General features: G+C 42.4%; 1 protein-coding gene across 1 annotated transcript in view; it reads left to right on the top strand.

Moving 5' to 3' along the window:
* RNF130 (ring finger protein 130) overlaps positions 1-17,760 on the top strand; it is a 137,548-nt gene that overhangs the window by 112,532 nt on the left and 7,256 nt on the right. The window contains exons 5-8 of the mRNA XM_040241416.1: positions 1,446-1,528; positions 10,173-10,269; positions 11,710-11,914; positions 15,116-15,209. Of these exons, the coding sequence (XP_040097350.1) occupies positions 1,446-1,528; positions 10,173-10,269; positions 11,710-11,914; positions 15,116-15,209 (479 nt within the window). The remainder of the gene's footprint in view (positions 1-1,445; positions 1,529-10,172; positions 10,270-11,709; positions 11,915-15,115; positions 15,210-17,760) is intronic.

Raw genomic sequence — 17,760 nt, 5'->3', positions numbered from 1 at the left:
CTTTGCATCTCTCTTTTATGTTTTAACTCTTCGCAGTTCGTGGAGAACTGGAGACCCACATCCAGGGGGTGGTGGTTAACCTGGCATGTCCTCTACAGTTGGCTAAGCAGTTTGCAAGAAGGGCGCAGTTTGCTAGAGTCGGGCCTGGAAGCTTACCGGGAATAAATCAGAGAGGCAGTGATAGAAGCTATCTGTGGCTGAAATTGCTAACCTCAGTTCTTCAGTCAGATCGCAAAACTTGGTGGAGTCCTGCTTCTGCTTTCTGTGGACAAAAATAGCAACTTAATGTGAAATCCTATATTCAATATATTCAAGGCTATCTAGAATTTAAAAATTGTGTCTCTGAAGGCGTAAAAACCAAACCTGTCTTCTGCTAAAAACCAACTAATTTTTTATCAAAGACCTCTGGAAGGATAATTATAGATAATTCTCCATCCTCTTAAGTTTTACCACTTTCTTGACTCTACTCATTTTTATTCCCACTTCCTTGACACCCTACATCCAGTTTCCCTTGTCACAGCTCCAAAAGGTAGAAATGTTTTTAGTGAACTTCATGGTACATGAAAGAAAAGACTAAAAATCCTTGCAGAAAATATATGCAGCCTCTCAACAACTGTACTTCATGCCAGAGGAGTGATCACCCATATAGATGCTTTTTTGATCTGATAGCCTTCAGCTGCCACATTAATTTGAATTTCTCTGGAGCTCATTCACCTTACCCATCCTACTTTGTCCCCCATGCTAACCCTCTTTCCTTATTAAAGCCAACACTTTTTCTTAGTTTGTATCTCCTAGACCTGTCAACAGTTGTCCTGCTGAGGTTCAGTCCGAGGAGCAGTGACACAGCAAGCAGTGTTGCCTTTCCTGACAGAGCTCTGTCTAATGGCAAAGCAGGGGAACCCTTCCCCAGTCCAGAGGAGGCAGAGAGCAGTTACCCTTGTTGACCAAACACCTGGCAGACTCTTCCTGAACCTTGATCAAGACCCAGTATAGAGTCGAATCCATGGCTGTTCTCTGTCCCAGATCTCCCATCCTTGGGGCAGGTCTTGTGGTGGCCCACCACCTTTCCTGCCGGTACTCAACTTTGTGGTGAGATGAGTGTCCTGGTGAGGAAAACATCTCAGAATACTGACACAGCCGTAGTGGGGAGAAGATGATCCGAGGCGATGGCTGATTTGAATGTTGAAAAACGTTATTATTCTGATTTCTAAGATATTTCACAAACAGAATTAGTAATAATTGTTACACTGTAGTTTGGCCTGCATACAATTTGGGTTGACATAGTTAAGCAGTTGGAAACATATTACATTTTTTATAACCTTTCATCCTATAATCACCTGTTTACCGTGGTTGCCACAGGAAAAATTTTAGCTGGATTGTATGTCCTCCATTTAGGTACTTTTAGGAGCAGTGTGTAACTTTTGTTCCCATGCTTTGCGTTTCAGGAAACAGACCCAGACTTCGATCATTGTGCAGTCTGCATAGAAAGCTATAAACAGAATGATGTTGTCCGGATTCTGCCCTGCAAGTATGTCGGCTTTCTTTGTTTAAAATAGAATGGTACTGATGTGATTTGTGTATCTCCCTTTTGGAGTGGGTAGCCATTTGCTTTTGAGAGCCATTCTTACCCACAGCTTTTCTGGTAGGAAGAGGCCTGGCTGCACACTGAACGTAGTGGTAATCAGAAATAATACAGAAGGACATCTTTATGCTGGCCCTGCCCTTTCTGGGTCTTGTGGCCCTGGCAGCTCTACTGCGGACTTCAGCAAGAACTGACTGCAAACTTTCTCTAGTTAAGAGCAAAATGGGTGGGGTGCATCAGTAGCCTAAAAGCAGTAAGGTCAAGAATTTTTATTTCTGTGATTTCTGTGGGTTTCAGATCTAGCCATCGATCCTCTCCTTCTCAGATCAAGGGTTCATCACTAGTCCCTCCAATAAAGCCTCAGCAGTGTCCACATGGTACTGGGTACCAGAACTCTGCATTGGCAGGTAGCTTCTTTACCACTAGGCCACATGGCAGAAAGTGAAGAGGAACTAAAGAACCCCTTGATGACGGTTAAGGAGGAAAGTGAAAGAGCCAGCTTAAGACTAACTATTAAATTAAGATCATGGCAGCCGGCTCCATTACTGTATGGCAAATAGAAAGGGAAAAGATGAAAGCAGTGACAGATTTCCTCTTCTTGGGCTCCAAAATCACTGCAGATGGTGACTGCAGCCATGAAATCAGAAGACTGTTGCTTCTTGGCAGGAAAGTGATGACAAACCGAGACAGTGTGTTGAAAAGCAGGGATATTATTCTGCCGACAGGAGTCCGTATAGTCAAGGTTATGGTCTTCCCAGTGGTCAGGTATGGTTGTGAAAGCTGGACCGTAAAGAAGGCAGAATGCCAAAGAATTTATGCCTTTGAAGTGTAGTGCTGGAAAAGACTCCTGGAAGTTCCTTGGACAGCAAGGAAATCAAACCAGTCAATCTTTAGGTAGATCAATCCTGAATATTCACTGGAAAGACTGATCCTAGCGGTGAAGCTTCAATATTTTGGTCATCTGATGCACGCAGACAACTCATTGGAAAAGTCCCTGATGCTAGGAAAGATCGAGGGCAGAAGGAGACAAGAGCATCAGAGGATCACCTGGTTGGATGGCATCACCGATGCAGTGAACATGAACTTGGGAAAACTTCAGGAGGTGGTGAGAGACAGGGAGGCCTGGCATGCTGCAGTTCATGGGGTCACAAAGAGTCAGACATGAGTGAGCAGCTGAGCAACAACCAGAACTCTGGGGCTTGGGTTAAGCCTTTGACTGGCCGTGGCTGTGTGAAGCGGGGGCTGCTGCGGGCTGTGTGCCTGCCCCAGGTCGGGCACTCTGCTCTGTGCAGTTCGCATCTGTGGTCTCCCGCTGTCCAGTGAGGTGTGGGGAAGCCAGTAGTGGAGCTTCCAGGGTCAGCAGTAGTGGAGCTTCCGGGGTCAGGGTCACGCGGCTCAGAAATGGCAGCGCTGGCATAAAAATGTCCTTCTGTATTATTCCTGCTCTTTACATAGGGCCGCAGGCCGCCCTCAGAAAGGAGGGTGTTCACCTGCACTCTGGTGCCCCCGAAAGAGTGTGTGGGTTTCTACCATGGTGCTGTGCCAAGCTCGGGAGTATGCAGCATTAAGATACACGGTCTGAGCATTGATTGGAAAAAATAGGAAGTCACCTACCGAGAAGCCTAAAATCAAAAGCCGCCTCCTCTTCTCATTGAAAACTCATTCTAATCTTAGCTTCTAATAATATGGAACACGTGAGTGAATAAAATAATCAGTAGCAGTTGTCTCTATGAGGCTACTGGTGTTAATTTACATTTTGAATCCAGAGAGATCTGGGTTTCTTTAAAATCATAACTTATGAATAATTCCATATATAAAACCAGGCATCTAGAAGTCACGTCATTTAGTTTGCATATTAAGGAAACCCTATAAAACTAAATGTCAGCTGTCCTGTAGATAATTAAATTATCTAATTATAATTTTTCAGATCTAAAACCTTGAGGCTAAAGGAAATACACATACAAACACAGTTGACCCCTGTACAACGCAGGTTTGAATTGCACCAGTTGACTTATTTCAATAGTAAATACTGTAGTAATAGGTGATCAGCTGATGGTTGAATGTGCAGAACCATGAATACAGAAAAAAGAAAGTGGAAGTGCTAGTCACTCAGTCGTGTATGACTCTGCAGCCCCTTGGACTGTAGCTCGCCAGGCTCCTCTCTCTGTGGGATTTCACAGGAGTGCGTAGCCATTCCCTTGTCCAGGGGATCTTCCCAACCCAGGGATCGAACCTGGGTTTCCTGCATTGCAGACATATTCTTTACCATCTGAGCCAGCAGGGAAGCTCACGAATACAGAGGGTTGACTGTAAGGTTATACGTAGATTTTCAACTTCAGTGGGCGTCGGCACCCCAACCACTGCCTCTCCACATTTGTTCAAGGATCAGCTATACAAATCAGGGGACACAGTACTGGGATACTTTATAAAGCATAATCAGCTCTTACTTGCTTTTAAAAACTGTTTTTACCTGCACAGATATCTTTTGAAACTGGAATAGCCAGGAAGAAGTCAAGTCTTTGCAGATTCTCTGTCTTCCTGTCTCAGTCCAGGGGCCCCTGGGACTGTCTGGGACCTAAGAATGAAGGCTTACAAAGCTGTTAATGGTAATTAGTAAGGTGACAGTGTTTTCCTCAGGGGAGCCTCAGCTGAAACTAGATTGTGCTGGGAAATTTATTCCGTATTCTTTCTGTCCTTCAAGAATAGGCTTTTCTAGAGTTTCATTCCTAGTTCTCTTTTTTCCTTCCAAAGGTCAAGAATCAATGGAGAGCTTTCAGAAATATATACTGAGGGGAGCCCCAGGCTTGTTTGTTTTTATTAAGTACCAAGGGTGACTCTGATGCTGCAAGGCCACGCCATCTATTGAAATGTGGAGCTGTGCTTGATCTTAGAAATTTCTTAGAATTTGACCTACCACCAAAGGAAGGGATGTCAACTTTTGTATTTGTTGTCTGCTTTCGAGTATTAGAATTTGACAAATTTAGCGTTTTTTTGCACCTGTGATTAAGACACTGCTCACAGGGTTGTCTTTTATTCCTGGATCATTGTCTAGATGACACTCCCCCTTTTACTTTGAAGCTAGTTGTAGCTTTCTCTGTGTTGCACAGCCTGCTCAGCAAAACATTTCCTCTGACTGAGCTGGTGACAGCAGCGTGATTCTGAGGTGTAGTGAAAACTAACTTTGCAATCAAGCAACGTTTTGTATAACCCAAGTTGACAGTTTTTTACCTAGAGCAAGGTCTTTCCACCTGGTCACTGTTGACATTCGGGACCAGACATTTCTTTGTTGGGCAGGCTTGAGGGGCTCGCCCTGCATTGTGAGCTACTTAGCTGTATCTTTGGTTCCACTTAGTAGGTGCCAGTAACCCCCCCCACACACGGCCATTGACAACCACAAATGCCTCCAGTTGAGGACGCCTAACCTAGAGAATGGCTCCACACAAATACTCATCTTTATTCCACATCTTCTCCAAGCCTCTGTTTTCCCATGGATCCCTCTCAAGTACCTTTGAATTAACAACTCTTGTGTGCTACTTGCTCTGTTCTCTCTCCCTCAGATACTGTGCCTTCCCTCTGTAGTCTGTGGGTCATTAAAACTGGTCTGATGTGTGACTCGGCTATGTCTGCCTTTAGCTCTGGTTGCCGGACAGCTCTGGTGCCTGGAAGGTTAGCTGGGCCTGGAGCACTGCCCAGAGCCCCTCTTTTTCCCTGGTCATTTCTCCCTTCTTCTCAAGCAGCACATCCAGGGGTATCTATTCTCCTTAAACATCTTCACTCATCACTCTCATCGGATAACTTCACCATTATCTTCACAGAAACCAATGGCTATTAGTTGAAATCCTAAGCCTTCACGCGTACCTGCCTCCACACCCACCCTTGCAACCTGGCCTCCCGTCAGGACAGAGGACCGCCTCCTTGGTTCTAATGTGCTTTTTCAACCTGGGCCTCTGTGTGCCAACACCTTCCCATCCTTGAGACCTGGCTCTGTTGACTCTCAGCTCCCTCCAGTTCTTGTTCTTTCTGTCTCTGCCCGCCAGCATTCCATCACGCTCCAGCATTTCCTCTCCAGTTTGTATAACTCTCTTTCAAACCCCACTCCGAAGCTGTGCCACCCTACAGCTTCTCCCCTTTACAGCCAGATTCTGCAAATCATCTGCACTCACTGTCTCTTCCTCCCCTGAGTAAGGCAGGAAGAAAGTACAGGCGCCTTTATGTCTGTGTGTCCTTCCTTTTAACATACCTACCCCAAGACTGAACTAAAACTTTCTAGAGAGCAAACCTCGTGGATTGCTGCTGCTTGCTGCATGGCCTTTACTCTTTACCTTTGCCATGTTAATTTCCTGAGGACAGATGGCAGTCAGCACCGCCCTGGGACCTCCTCCTCGTGTCAGCTGATCAGTCAGCCGTCCTCTGGATGTTAGCCAGCACATCTTAGAAACTGGAAAACTCTTTTGCACCTCTTCTATTTAAAGGTCAGCCACAAAATTTTTAGTGGTTCAAAACACTTTTCAGAAGTAGAGTGCTGCAGCTCAGCTCATTGTATGTCTAAGATGCCACCTCGGAAGCTAAAGTGGGTCATTCGCCTGGCGGCTGGCAGAGGCACTGCTGTGATGCCCCCTCCTCAGAGGGAAAGCCTATTTAACCAGTGTCTCCTGGCAGTCCTAGTTCGGGGAAAAGAGGAGTTCTTGTCTCTGACCTTTAGTAATCCTGGATCCTTTTATATTTGCCAGGTTCTTGCACGGCACCAAGAGGCTGCAGAGCTGTGAAAACAACTCACCTTCAATGTAGACGCCTCACCCCACCCCCAGCCATTGTTGTGTTCTGATCACTCTAGCTTACAGTGCTGTTGGGAAATAGGAGAGTGGGAAGGCATAGTGTTTTAATGTTACTGGTTTTGTTCCCTTTTCTGTTCTATACTTCCACGTATCCCAAAGTATTTCTGTATGCCAAAGTATCTCTAAGAGGAATAAAGGACTTTTCTGAAGCTCTGATACACTTGTCCTTTACACGTTTCACTGTTCCTCAACGCATCACCCGCTTTCCGTCCGTGTACACCACTCAGCCCTAAGTGTGTTGGGCCCTTTTCTGTGTTTATATGCGTTTTTATTATTCGGGTCTTTTTAGAACAGTGGGAAGGGGTTCTTTCCAGGTCTGACTGGCCCCACGTGCCCCTCTGAGGTGTCTGTGGATGCCTTTCGTACATCTCCAAGCCTGTAAGAGGTCACTCTGGTGCGGGCGTGCAGAGACCTGAGGCACGCTGAAGTGTTCTGACCGCGTGTAGCAGGAGTTGTGTGAAATACTGGCGTTACTTTGCCTGGTTGTATGTTTAATAATACCTTTTATTTGCATATCCTTGGTGCCTTTTCTGAGTTTTTCACTTATTGCTCCAAACAGCCTCATGAGTTAGATGGCAGGCAGCCTTCCCCGCTGTGCTTCTCCTCTGCGGTGTTCAGATGAGACAGCTGGTAGTCAGAAAGTGCTGTTTGTCACGGCTCAGGCTGTCGTAGGAGCAGAGCTTTGCCCAGGAGGAAAGGAAGGCCACGTGGAGTTTGGTAAACAGCAGACCCGAGGAGACAGAAGCAAGAGGTCAAGAAAACAGGTGACAAAGAGGAGACCGGCAAATACAGGGCAGCCCTTCACCACAGAGCTGTCAGTGGCCCGAGGGAGAGTGATGGGCTGGTGTCAGGAGGGCCAGCAGGTGAAGAGAGAGGTGTGCTGTGGGAATTAGACTGGTGCTTTCTGGGCCAGGTGCAGGAGCTAGACTGTAGAAATCCTGGAAAGAGCGTGGCTGGAGGAAGAAGTTTGGGAGGGAGGGAGGGAGGGAGGGGCAGCTTGCTGGCTGGGGTGGGGACTGAGGGTGGGAAAGCCATAGGGTGGGCAGATAGCCTAAAGGAAAAGGGTTTTTTATGGAGAAAAAACAAAAAAACTTTCTGATTTTGAGTTAGCTAAGGAAGAGAGGCTTTCTTTCCCAGCTTGTCCCTAGAGAACTTGGTCTTTGTTTTCCTTCATTACAGTGCTCCACAGGGAACCAGACACTTTCTTTTAGATGAGCAAACCTACAAGGGAACACTTAAGGACCCTGACATAAGAGAAATCCATTTTTAACTAAGGTTAAAGGGACAGAGAACACTCAACTTACACAGCTTTAAAAATTACGGGATTAAACCATTTTGTTCATTCCAAATAACAGGTAATAGAAAAGAAAAGCTAGGTAATAAGAAAAGAGGAAAGCAGAAACACTGGTAAGAAGGGAAGGTAAAAACCAGCAGTGCTGGCTTAAACCAGGATTTCCACAAACAACTGGTTCAGGTCAGCTCTCCAACACCACAGCAGCTGCACCAGAGGTCACACAACCTTCTCTTCTGCCACCTGCCACCTGGCCCAAGTCCACTGTCCACACTGCATCGAACTGGCTGAGAGCACCTTCCCAGCCCCCCATCTCCGCCAATGCTGACAAAACCCTCATTGGTCCATAGACCTCCCAGAAACATTGCCAAATAAAGGCAGATGCACCCTTGCAGTGAGGAGGAGCTGTCATTCATGTAAGACCTAAAGGGGTCTGTATCTGAAAAAAGGACTGGAGGCCTTGTTCTTATCTTTCTTAGGCCAGCCACAGCCAACACCGTTCACAGCTGCTGGGGAATAGTCCCCACCTCTGAGAATACCCTCAGTGGAATTCTGGGGCAAGCCTTTATCTCCCTTTCAGAATACACTCTAGATGCAAGGAAGAGTAAACAGACGTGACAATGTGTTATGTATACTAAATGAGTTTAGGTCTTGCCTATGGTTTGATGACTTTCACCTCTTAAGTGAAAACCTTCAGGGATGATGAGGTTCTGATTCATTGCGTTATCTAAGTTTCAGACCGTGTGTACTAAGTCACTTCAGTCGTGTCTAACTGTTTACGACCCCATGGACTGTAGCCCACCAAGCTCCTCTGTCCATGGGATTCTTCAGGCAAGAATACTGGAGTGGGTTGCCAAGCCCTCCCACAGGGGAGATTCGCAACCCAGGGATGGAACTGGCCTCTCTTATGTCTCCCACACTGGCAGGCGGGTCCTTTAGTGCTGGCACCACCGTTTAGTTGCCAATATCTTCATTCTTGGGCTTCTCGGGTGACTAAGTGGGTAGAGAAGCTGCCTGTCATGCAGGAGATGTGGGCAGAGTCGGACACGACTGAGCACGCACACACATCTTGATTCTTCCCCAAAAAAGTGGGCACAAGGCTACCGAGGGATGATCGGTTATTTGGGTTGAAACTGTAAGCATGAATGTTTCTTCCAAATCCCAATTAAAACAGTGAGTTTTCTAAATCTCGTACTTTTTTAAATCGAAGCTGCATTTTAAAACAGGTATATATATTTTGAAAAGGTGTACATAACTACTTACAAGGTAATATATAAATTACAAATTAACAACATTTAAAAAGCATATGATGGTTCAATTTGGTATCTTTCTCAAAATTTCTTTTATCTTATCCCAAGACTGTGATTAGCTAATGGTGCCCGGAACGCCTGTCCTGGCCCCTGTCTCTGCCCCTGCCCCTGCCCCATTGGCCAGGACTCTGGGGCTTCCTTGTGGCCTCATTTCAGGTTCTCAGAGCTACCACAGGGAGGTACAGGAGCTTGAGAAATGATTTCAAGAGCTCCCTCACTGTCTTTTCTCCTTTCCATAGGGCACAGGCACCTTCTTCAAGAATGCAAAGCCCTCCATGACTTATTTCCAGTCACAAGGATGTGACTGTCCACTCTCTGGAATAAAAATCACCCATCCTCTCTCCCTTCAACATTTCAGCTAAAAACTGCTGGTTAAATGTTATCTGATTCCTAAGCACAGCTCATCCCGAAAAATAGTCCCAACTACCCTGTAACTTTACAAGCATTTAACTTGGGTTGCTTAGAAGTCTTTTTTTTTTTTTTTTTTTTCATTTCATTTACTTATTTTTTTTGTTTTTACCTTTGGTTTATTTTTTTTAATTGGAGGAAAATTGCTTTTACAGTGTTTGTTGGTTTCTGCTGTACAACAACATAAATCAGCCATAATCAGACATATATATCACCTCCCTCTTGAGCATCCCTCCCCACCCATCTAGGTACCCACAGAGTGCCAGGCTGGGCTCCCTGTCTATCTGTTTTACAAGAACTCTTTAAATAATGTTTTAAACAACACTTAAACAGAAGTCCATGAAACTAATTATATAGAATTTAAATTCCTGGTTAATATTTCACTCCTGGTTAGTATTTTTTGAAATTCTGTTTTTCTGCTTTAGATATTGGAAACAACTGATTTATAAGATACAGTTATCTTGATTCTTAGTAAATTTCCTACTTTTCCTCAAATCTTTATTTGGAATTTGGTGGAATAAAACCAAACAGCCAAATACTACTTATCAGTTCTCATTATACAGTGCTATTACCATATAAGATTGGGTTGAGGAGGTTTTCTACCAACTCTGTTTTAGTACATCCCCAGTATTGTCTCTTGGGACCAAACAGACTAACTAAAAATTTCATTTCTTTACATTTGGGCCTAAGAGTTTTTCAGGATATAATTTGTGATATAATTCTCCGTTTTGTTTTGTTTTTTATAGGCATGTTTTCCACAAATCCTGCGTGGATCCCTGGCTTAGTGAACACTGTACCTGTCCTATGTGCAAACTTAATATTTTGAAGGCCCTGGGCATTGTGGTATGTTTCCTATTTTGTTAATACTTCTGTGTCATTTTACCTCTAAGCATAACATAACATAGGCTTTCTCTGCCACATAGTCTTGTTGGTCCAATACTACATTTTTCCCACATCAAAGTCCAGCCCCCATCAGGGAACCCATGGAAGAGCAGCTGAAGAACTGTGCCAATCTACTTTAAAGCATGCTTCCGTTGGGTGGTAGGTGTGTGACGAAGAACTAAGGTAGAAAGAAGGATGTGATTTTCCTACATTCCAATATCTTTTTTTTTTTTTTTAAGGAGTAGAATGTAGATTTTTAACTGTAGTCCAGTAGTAATTTTTTCTGCATTCAACATGGTATAAAACCGTGTCATTACTTATGTCTGTTCCTCTTGAATTTGGCTTTGCTCTCCTAGATGCTGGTAATTGCAGTCAGTGAGGGTAGGCAGTGCCAGCCCTGAGCTGATCTCTGACAGCTGGGTAGGGGCTTCGGTTGGGTGCCAGCCACATAGAGCACTTCAGTCATAGCCGGGTGAGCCAGCGTTGACTACCTGAGGCCCTTGGGGTTCTTTCAAGAGTGACTGAATAATCTCCATATAGAGAAGAAAGTTTATGTTGACCCAACAGATGAATTCCTCATTTTAGCCTTGCAGATCTGAATAATCCTATTTAAAATGTGCTATCAGATGACATTTTAGGAGCAATCCAGTTAGTAGTGCCCCATTTATCCTCCCATCTTCAAAGATCATGTCAGTGATTTGTAGTTTCTTTACCTCTTAATTTGACACTGGCCTAGATAATCCCTTCTGGTGAGGGCTGTTGTTGAGACTGTCTGGCAGCGTCCCTGGCCTTCCATATCCACTATTTAGTGGATGATAGTAGCCTTTAGCCCCACAGCACTCTGTTCCTCTCCCTTAGCATTAGATGCTTAAATTTTGAAACAGGTTTTTTTAGAGTCAGAAGACTTTTCAGTGTTGATCTAGTCTTGGTTATATGCTTGCTTTATGTTTTAAAGGTGAAATATATTTAAAATATATGAGGTGTTAAAGAACAGTTAATTGGGTGAAAGGGATATTGTATGTTATCTGTGTTAACACATGCACCAAAGTGATACACTGCACACATGTCAACTTTATAATAATAATAATAATAATGAATCTCTTTGCCTGTGAGCCATGTTCACAAAAAAATTGTCCTTTATAAAGATGAAGTATCCAATTTTCTCAATTCTACAGTGGATTTTGGCTTTCCTTTGTATCATTTTGGGGAATAAATCATCTGTTTCTTTTAAATAAAAACTCTTGAACAAGAATGGAAAGTGTAAATGAGAGGGGGTAGAAATGAGAGGAAGTCACATGGAAAAAACTGATAAAATCTTTTCAACAGGATGTCAAGCATTTAGAATTTGAAAAAAGGATCTGTTAATCTTACAAGCACTTTTAACCTGGAAATATTTTGCAGCCAAATTTACCGTGTACTGATAATGTAGCATTTGATATGGAAAGGCTCACCAGAACCCAAGCAGTTAACCGAAGATCGGCCCTAGGTGAGCTTGCCAGCGACAACTCCCTTGGCCTCGAGCCACTTCGCACTTCGGGGATCTCGCCTCTTCCTCAGGATGGCGAGCTCACTCCTCGAACAGGAGAGATCAACATCGCAGTAACAAGTAAGTGGGCCCTGTGCCCAGGGTGTGGGACTGGCTTGCCGCTGATATTTGACGTGTGGTGAAGAGTTGAGGCGATCGGCCACCAGGGCCAGTGACTTAAGTCTGTAACTGAGAAAGCCATGGGTGCTTTTGTTAAAACAGATACTTGTAATCATGAAACTTCCCTTCTAATAAGAAACTTGTGTATTTGTATGTAACTAATGATTATAGTTGCCATTTGATGAGCAGTTGATCAGAGGTCTGTCTTCATCGCTGCCCATCAGCCTGTTTTGAAGTGGTGGTGTTGCACGCAGGGGTGTGAGGTGGGACGTCCACAGCGCCACAGGTGTCTGTGTAACTGTGAGCCCCAGTGCTGTCTAGTTCCTGTGCTGCAGGAAACAGTAAAACACTCATCCAGAATTTGAACCTAAAACTCACAACTTCAAGAACAGTTGAGATAGCCAGTTGCTGCTCACTGTATTTTACACTTTTATGAAATTTGGCATCTTGGTATCATTGTACAAGAGGTATGAGAAAAGCCATAAGATAATCTACTTTTAAAAAATGTTCTGGGCTAGTTATGAATGTCATGATTGTTGAAATGTTGACAAGAAAAAAAAAATGCTCTGAGTGCTTTGATGGCCTTACCACAGTATGCGTGGGCTGGCAGGCGTGTGAGTGGACATTCACCCTATAACAAGCCAGCTGTTTTCAGTCCATTCTTTGTGTTATTCTCTTCTAACAACCTTCCACCCCATCTTCCTCATCACCACTCTGGTGCTGTCTTTTTCCGTATATGCTGTGCTTGCCTATAGCTTCAAGCCCTAACCCTAATGGGACTCCTCTCAACTTCTGGGAGTCAGTAAAATGGATAAAACTATTACAAAAAGACTTTCCCCTTAAGAAGTAAGACTTGGGTGGTCTATTCAATGGATTTATACATGTTTTTAGCCAGCCAAAATTGTTAGAAAATGATTTTGGAGGTTTTATTCTCATTTGTTTAAACTCAAGGAGAGTTCGTTAAGTTATAGAATCAGTAAAACTTTTATTTGGTACATTTTGGCTAATTTCTTACCATTTCCCAGTGGTTTGTTTTAACAGCATTTCATGTTTTCCTGTTTTGACATTTAGGTTTTATGGGCTAGATTTTTTTTAAATGATGTAATAATAATAAAGGAGACAAAGGTTGCCTGTTTATTAATGAGTTATTGGTAGGTCTTTCATTGATCAACATTTATTGAGCACCTACTACTATATTAAGTAATTATCGCCTTATATTTTATATAGAAATATCCTTTCAAAATCTTACATTTTGATGATAAAAATATTACTTCATGTGTCAAATTAATCACCTTTAGCAAATGTGTACGTGTTAAAATGAAATTCATGTGGTTAAATTAGACCAAAGCTACTTCTCCATTAAGCTCAAAGCTCCGTAGTGCCATAGTAACTGCAGTGCGTTCAGCCAGCATCCACTGTTTGCAAGGCACTGTGCTAAATACACACTGGGGAGCAGGACAGAGGTGACCGAGACCCTGACGCAGTGGATCGGTGCTAAAATACCTCTGGCCCATCGGGTATTATTGTGACGGTGTTTACTTCTTTTGGTTACTAATTTTTATAACTGAAATGCCATGCATGTCTGGATGCTATATTCAACATTGGAAACATAGATGTAATTGAAGTTAGTCTGCTTATCATGTATAAAAAAGTCTTAAGAAAAAAATAATGCTATATTAAGCTTCTTGAAATTGATGACCAGCATCTCTTAATTTTTTTTAAATGCCAGTATATATTTTTTCTAATTTAAAATATATGGGGTTAAAAATGGTGGATTTTGCATGGGTGCTTGAATGTTTATTATTTTGCTTTAAAGAAAAACCTCATAAATTCACTCTGTTGATGAAGAATTTGTATTCCAAGAAGCAGTGGCTGCACTGTTATCTAAAAAGAAAGAGCTTGCTGTGCACTTTAATAATGTAAACCAAGATGGGCAGAGAAATGCTTATAGAACAATTCAGCATCCTGGAATCCTGAAGAACAATTCTTCTTAACCTTTTGAAGCTCACCACCTTTAAAATTCAATGAAAGTATAATAACCTTTTTCTAGAAGAATTAGTGGGCGCACACAGTGTTGCATAGCTGTAGGATCCATGGAAAGCAGATTAGAAACACCCGTGTTACATATAGCTTTCACATATAACCATTTGGCATTCCAAGTATAAATTTCTTCTCTCTGCATTATTGCAAATGTATAGGGAATTTAACTGTGTAAAAGTTTGTTAAACCAGTCCTAGTTTGTGTATACTTTAGGAAATATTTTACAGTTAAAACTTTTTAGGAAGTCAGATTGATTCTCAGGTTGTTTTTATGGTTCTCAGTAAATACTGTTTTTGAAATATTACCTTGATGATACAGAGTTTGAAAATTCAAGGGAAAATATTAACTGATTTCCTAGATCTAGAAAGAGACTAGATAAAAAACCTTTAGAGTTCTGTGTACCAGAGGTTTTCATCTCTTTGATGGGCCAAGTCTCTTGTGAACAACATTCCCTTTCTACTTCTGCTTAATAAAGCCTTAACAGCCACTGCTGGTTCTTAGTGGTGGAGTTGTGAAGGGTAGTCCTCTTCTTTGCAGGAGACACCAATAAGATGTCCTTTTTAAAAGAGACTCTTAAGTAAAGCCACTCACAGACAAAAAGAATACAGATGAGAATGCCGTGGAGGACAGCCTGAGAACTGCTTGGAGTCCCCACGAGACCTTTGGGGACCACTGCTCCATCTTTCTAAGCCTTTCTTTAGGAATGAGAGGCACAGGCATGCAGAAGTGACAGGTGAAGAAGAAAAGGTTATAAATATGGCTAGTCCACTTTACTGTCATTTAAACTGACAGGTTTAAAACCCTGTGTCCATGTGCCATTTTATAGACATCTTTTTACTGCACACTTTCTGGTGGCCACACCTCTCACAGACCTCAGGGCCTTAACTGGAAGAAATGTTTGGGCCATGCTTTCCTTTCTCCCTTGCAGCTTTCACCACTACTTCCACTAACCTTCTCCACTTAGTAGCTCTCTGGCAAACCTCCTCCTGCTTCACTTCCTTGTGCCAGTCTTGGCTCACACCTTCGTTGACGTCTGCTTCGTTGCATTTGAGGGAAATGTTGACATCGATTTGACTTAAGTCTTCTCCCCAGAGTGATTTCCTCCCTTTCCTTTGTCAACAGAAGAATGGTTTATTATTGCCAGTTTTGGCCTCCTCAGTGCCCTCACACTCTGCTACATGATCATCAGAGCCACAGCTAGCTTGAATGCTAATGAGTAAGTAACAAATTGTTTTTTGGATTGCATGTGCCAAATGATCCCAAGAAAATATGTCATTTTCGTAAAGATCATGAGAATTGGCTTCCACCAATTTCATACTGATCCTGATGGGATCATACCTAACAAAACAGTTTATTTCACAAACAGTAACACTGATTGGGAGTTCACTTTGATCACTTTAGAAAAGATCTCAGGGCTTTCATCAGCCACGAGGATAGAATAAATCAAGGGTGGAACGAATGCCAAGAAAAGCAGTACAGTTGTAGCACGTAGAGAATCCCCACATCCCGATTGCTGATGGGGTTAGCCCCGCGGGACAAGCCCCACATGCCCGTCAAACTTTACCTGGAGTTTTATAGACTTAGCTTTCGGTGGAGAACTGGCACCCTGGCCTGTGGTCACAGGAACATGGATATTTAACCTGCAAGAAAGAAGCAATCAAAAGTATCTGTGACTTCTAAATATTAGAAAGATGATCAGGAAAAAAAAAAGGCATAGACTGTATTTTCATAGGACAAAATGAAGACCAGGTTCCAGATAGGCAAAATTTCACCTTGGTAAAAGGAAGAACGTCTGTCAGCAGGCTACTTACCAGTGAGATTGTTTGCTGTCGGGGTAGGGAGTGCCCTGGACCAGGAATGCAGGCAAAAGCTGCATTTTACTTGTCAGAGCTGTTGGATGGAAAATTTGGGCTAGATAACTGTTGAGGTCCAGTTTGATCCAGTGGTTTTCCAAAAGTAGCTTTCCGTGGGGGTAGCTAATTTCCATGGGGGTGGCTTTATTTGTTTTGCATTAAACTTGGGGCATTTACTTTAGGATATTATTCAGTCCTTTCTTTTAAGCAATATTCATGAAAACTAATTCAAGATGAAAGCATCCCTGGAACACTGCTGAAATTTGAACTTTTAATTGGTGGAGTTCCTGTGCTCTTTGTATTCTGTTATGTCCTGGCACTTTAGTTGAGTAGTAACAACCAGCCACGCTCATGTAATTGATTTAATTAAATGCTCATAGTCCACCTGTAGAAACAATGGGCAAGAAACTTCCGTTTCCAATGACATGACCTTATTACTTCTAACCTGATCTTTTGGCTAGATACTTACAAGAAGTACCCTTTGGCATTCTTGACATATTACATATTGAGAGGATGTCATGGCCACTTGGCAGTCTTCAGTCTTCAGATGAGTAGTCTCAACCTCATCCAGTAGGTCACCAGCTGGCTGCTTCTGTTGGGCCCACCTGATGCCGTTTTACTTCAGCATAGCACAGTGTTAATAGCTCAGACTCTAGAGTCACACATACCTGGATATGACTACCTGCTCCTCCATATTTTCCTTGGGAGACCTAGATAATATTGTTCTGAAGTTCATTTTAGTCATCCATAAAACAAGAATAATGGTAGGAGTACATCATAGGATTGTTATAAGAATTAGCATATAAAGTGCTTAGCACAGTGCCTCGTACATAACAAGTGCTCAATAAATGTTAGCCAAAACAATTCCTCTGAGATTCTTTCAAAGTTTTATGAATAAGATGGCCATCTGTCTTTATCACTTGGCAAATGAATTTAATTTTCTTCCATGAAATAGAATACAGAATCATAAGAGCTCACGAGTGCCTGTAATCAACCCTCAGTTTGGAGGGAAATGTTTATTTCTCCTGAAGTCACCTCTTTTGCTTATTCCCATACCAACCCATCAGACAAGATGATAATGTAAGCCCACTTCTTAAAATTTCTCAAATGAGCAAAAACCAATCACAGCAAGTAGCTGCACACTGGGCACTTTTAGGGAATTGTTAAGGAATTTAGTAGTCACCTTGCTGCCACTCAGGCGCTCAGTTCATGTTCTAGATATTTTAGAGAATGCTCAATAGACATGTTACCTGTTGTAAGTTAGAGTTCCATTCATAAATGCATGCATGACTCAGAATCTGAGTCATAGATCTTAGATCCATATCTTAGTCCATCCCTTCTCCCATTAGCCTTTGTAGAGGGTTGTTAGTACAGTTATTCATTTGACTATTATTTCTATGTCTTAGTCAAAACCACTCTGAATGACAGTTTCCATAATTCCATTTAGAGAAGTTGAGAGAGAGAGAGAGAGTGTGTGTGTATGTGTGTGTGTATGTGTACACACATATGGGTGGATAAAAGGATGGTGACCAAATTATTAATGGTGATTTTCTTAATTTAGTAAAATTTTGGATGATGTTTTTCTCTCCTATATGCTTTTATGTGTTAACTTTTTGTAACAGTACTTAATTTTTTTAAGTCCATTTTAATTCTAGGGTATTGAAAAAAAAGATAATGGTTGGGAATTCCCCAGCAGTCCAGTGGTTAGGACTCCACACTTCCACTGTTGGGGGCCTGGGTTTGATCCCTTGTCTGCAAACTAAGATCCTACAAGCCATTCAATGAAGCCAAAAATAAATAAATAAATACCCACTCTTATTCAATGTCTCCTTCTCAAGAATATTGATGAAAAATTCCTATGTGATTTTAATTCTGAAAAGTTTATTTTAGCAAATAAATTTATAATTATTCTTC

Source organism: Oryx dammah, unplaced genomic scaffold (assembly GCF_014754425.2).
Source record: "Oryx dammah isolate SB20612 unplaced genomic scaffold, SCBI_Odam_1.1 HiC_scaffold_5, whole genome shotgun sequence".
NCBI lineage: Eukaryota > Metazoa > Chordata > Mammalia > Artiodactyla > Bovidae > Oryx > Oryx dammah.
Note: the sequence above shows the minus strand (reverse complement) of the source record. Positions and strands in the feature narration are given on the sequence as shown.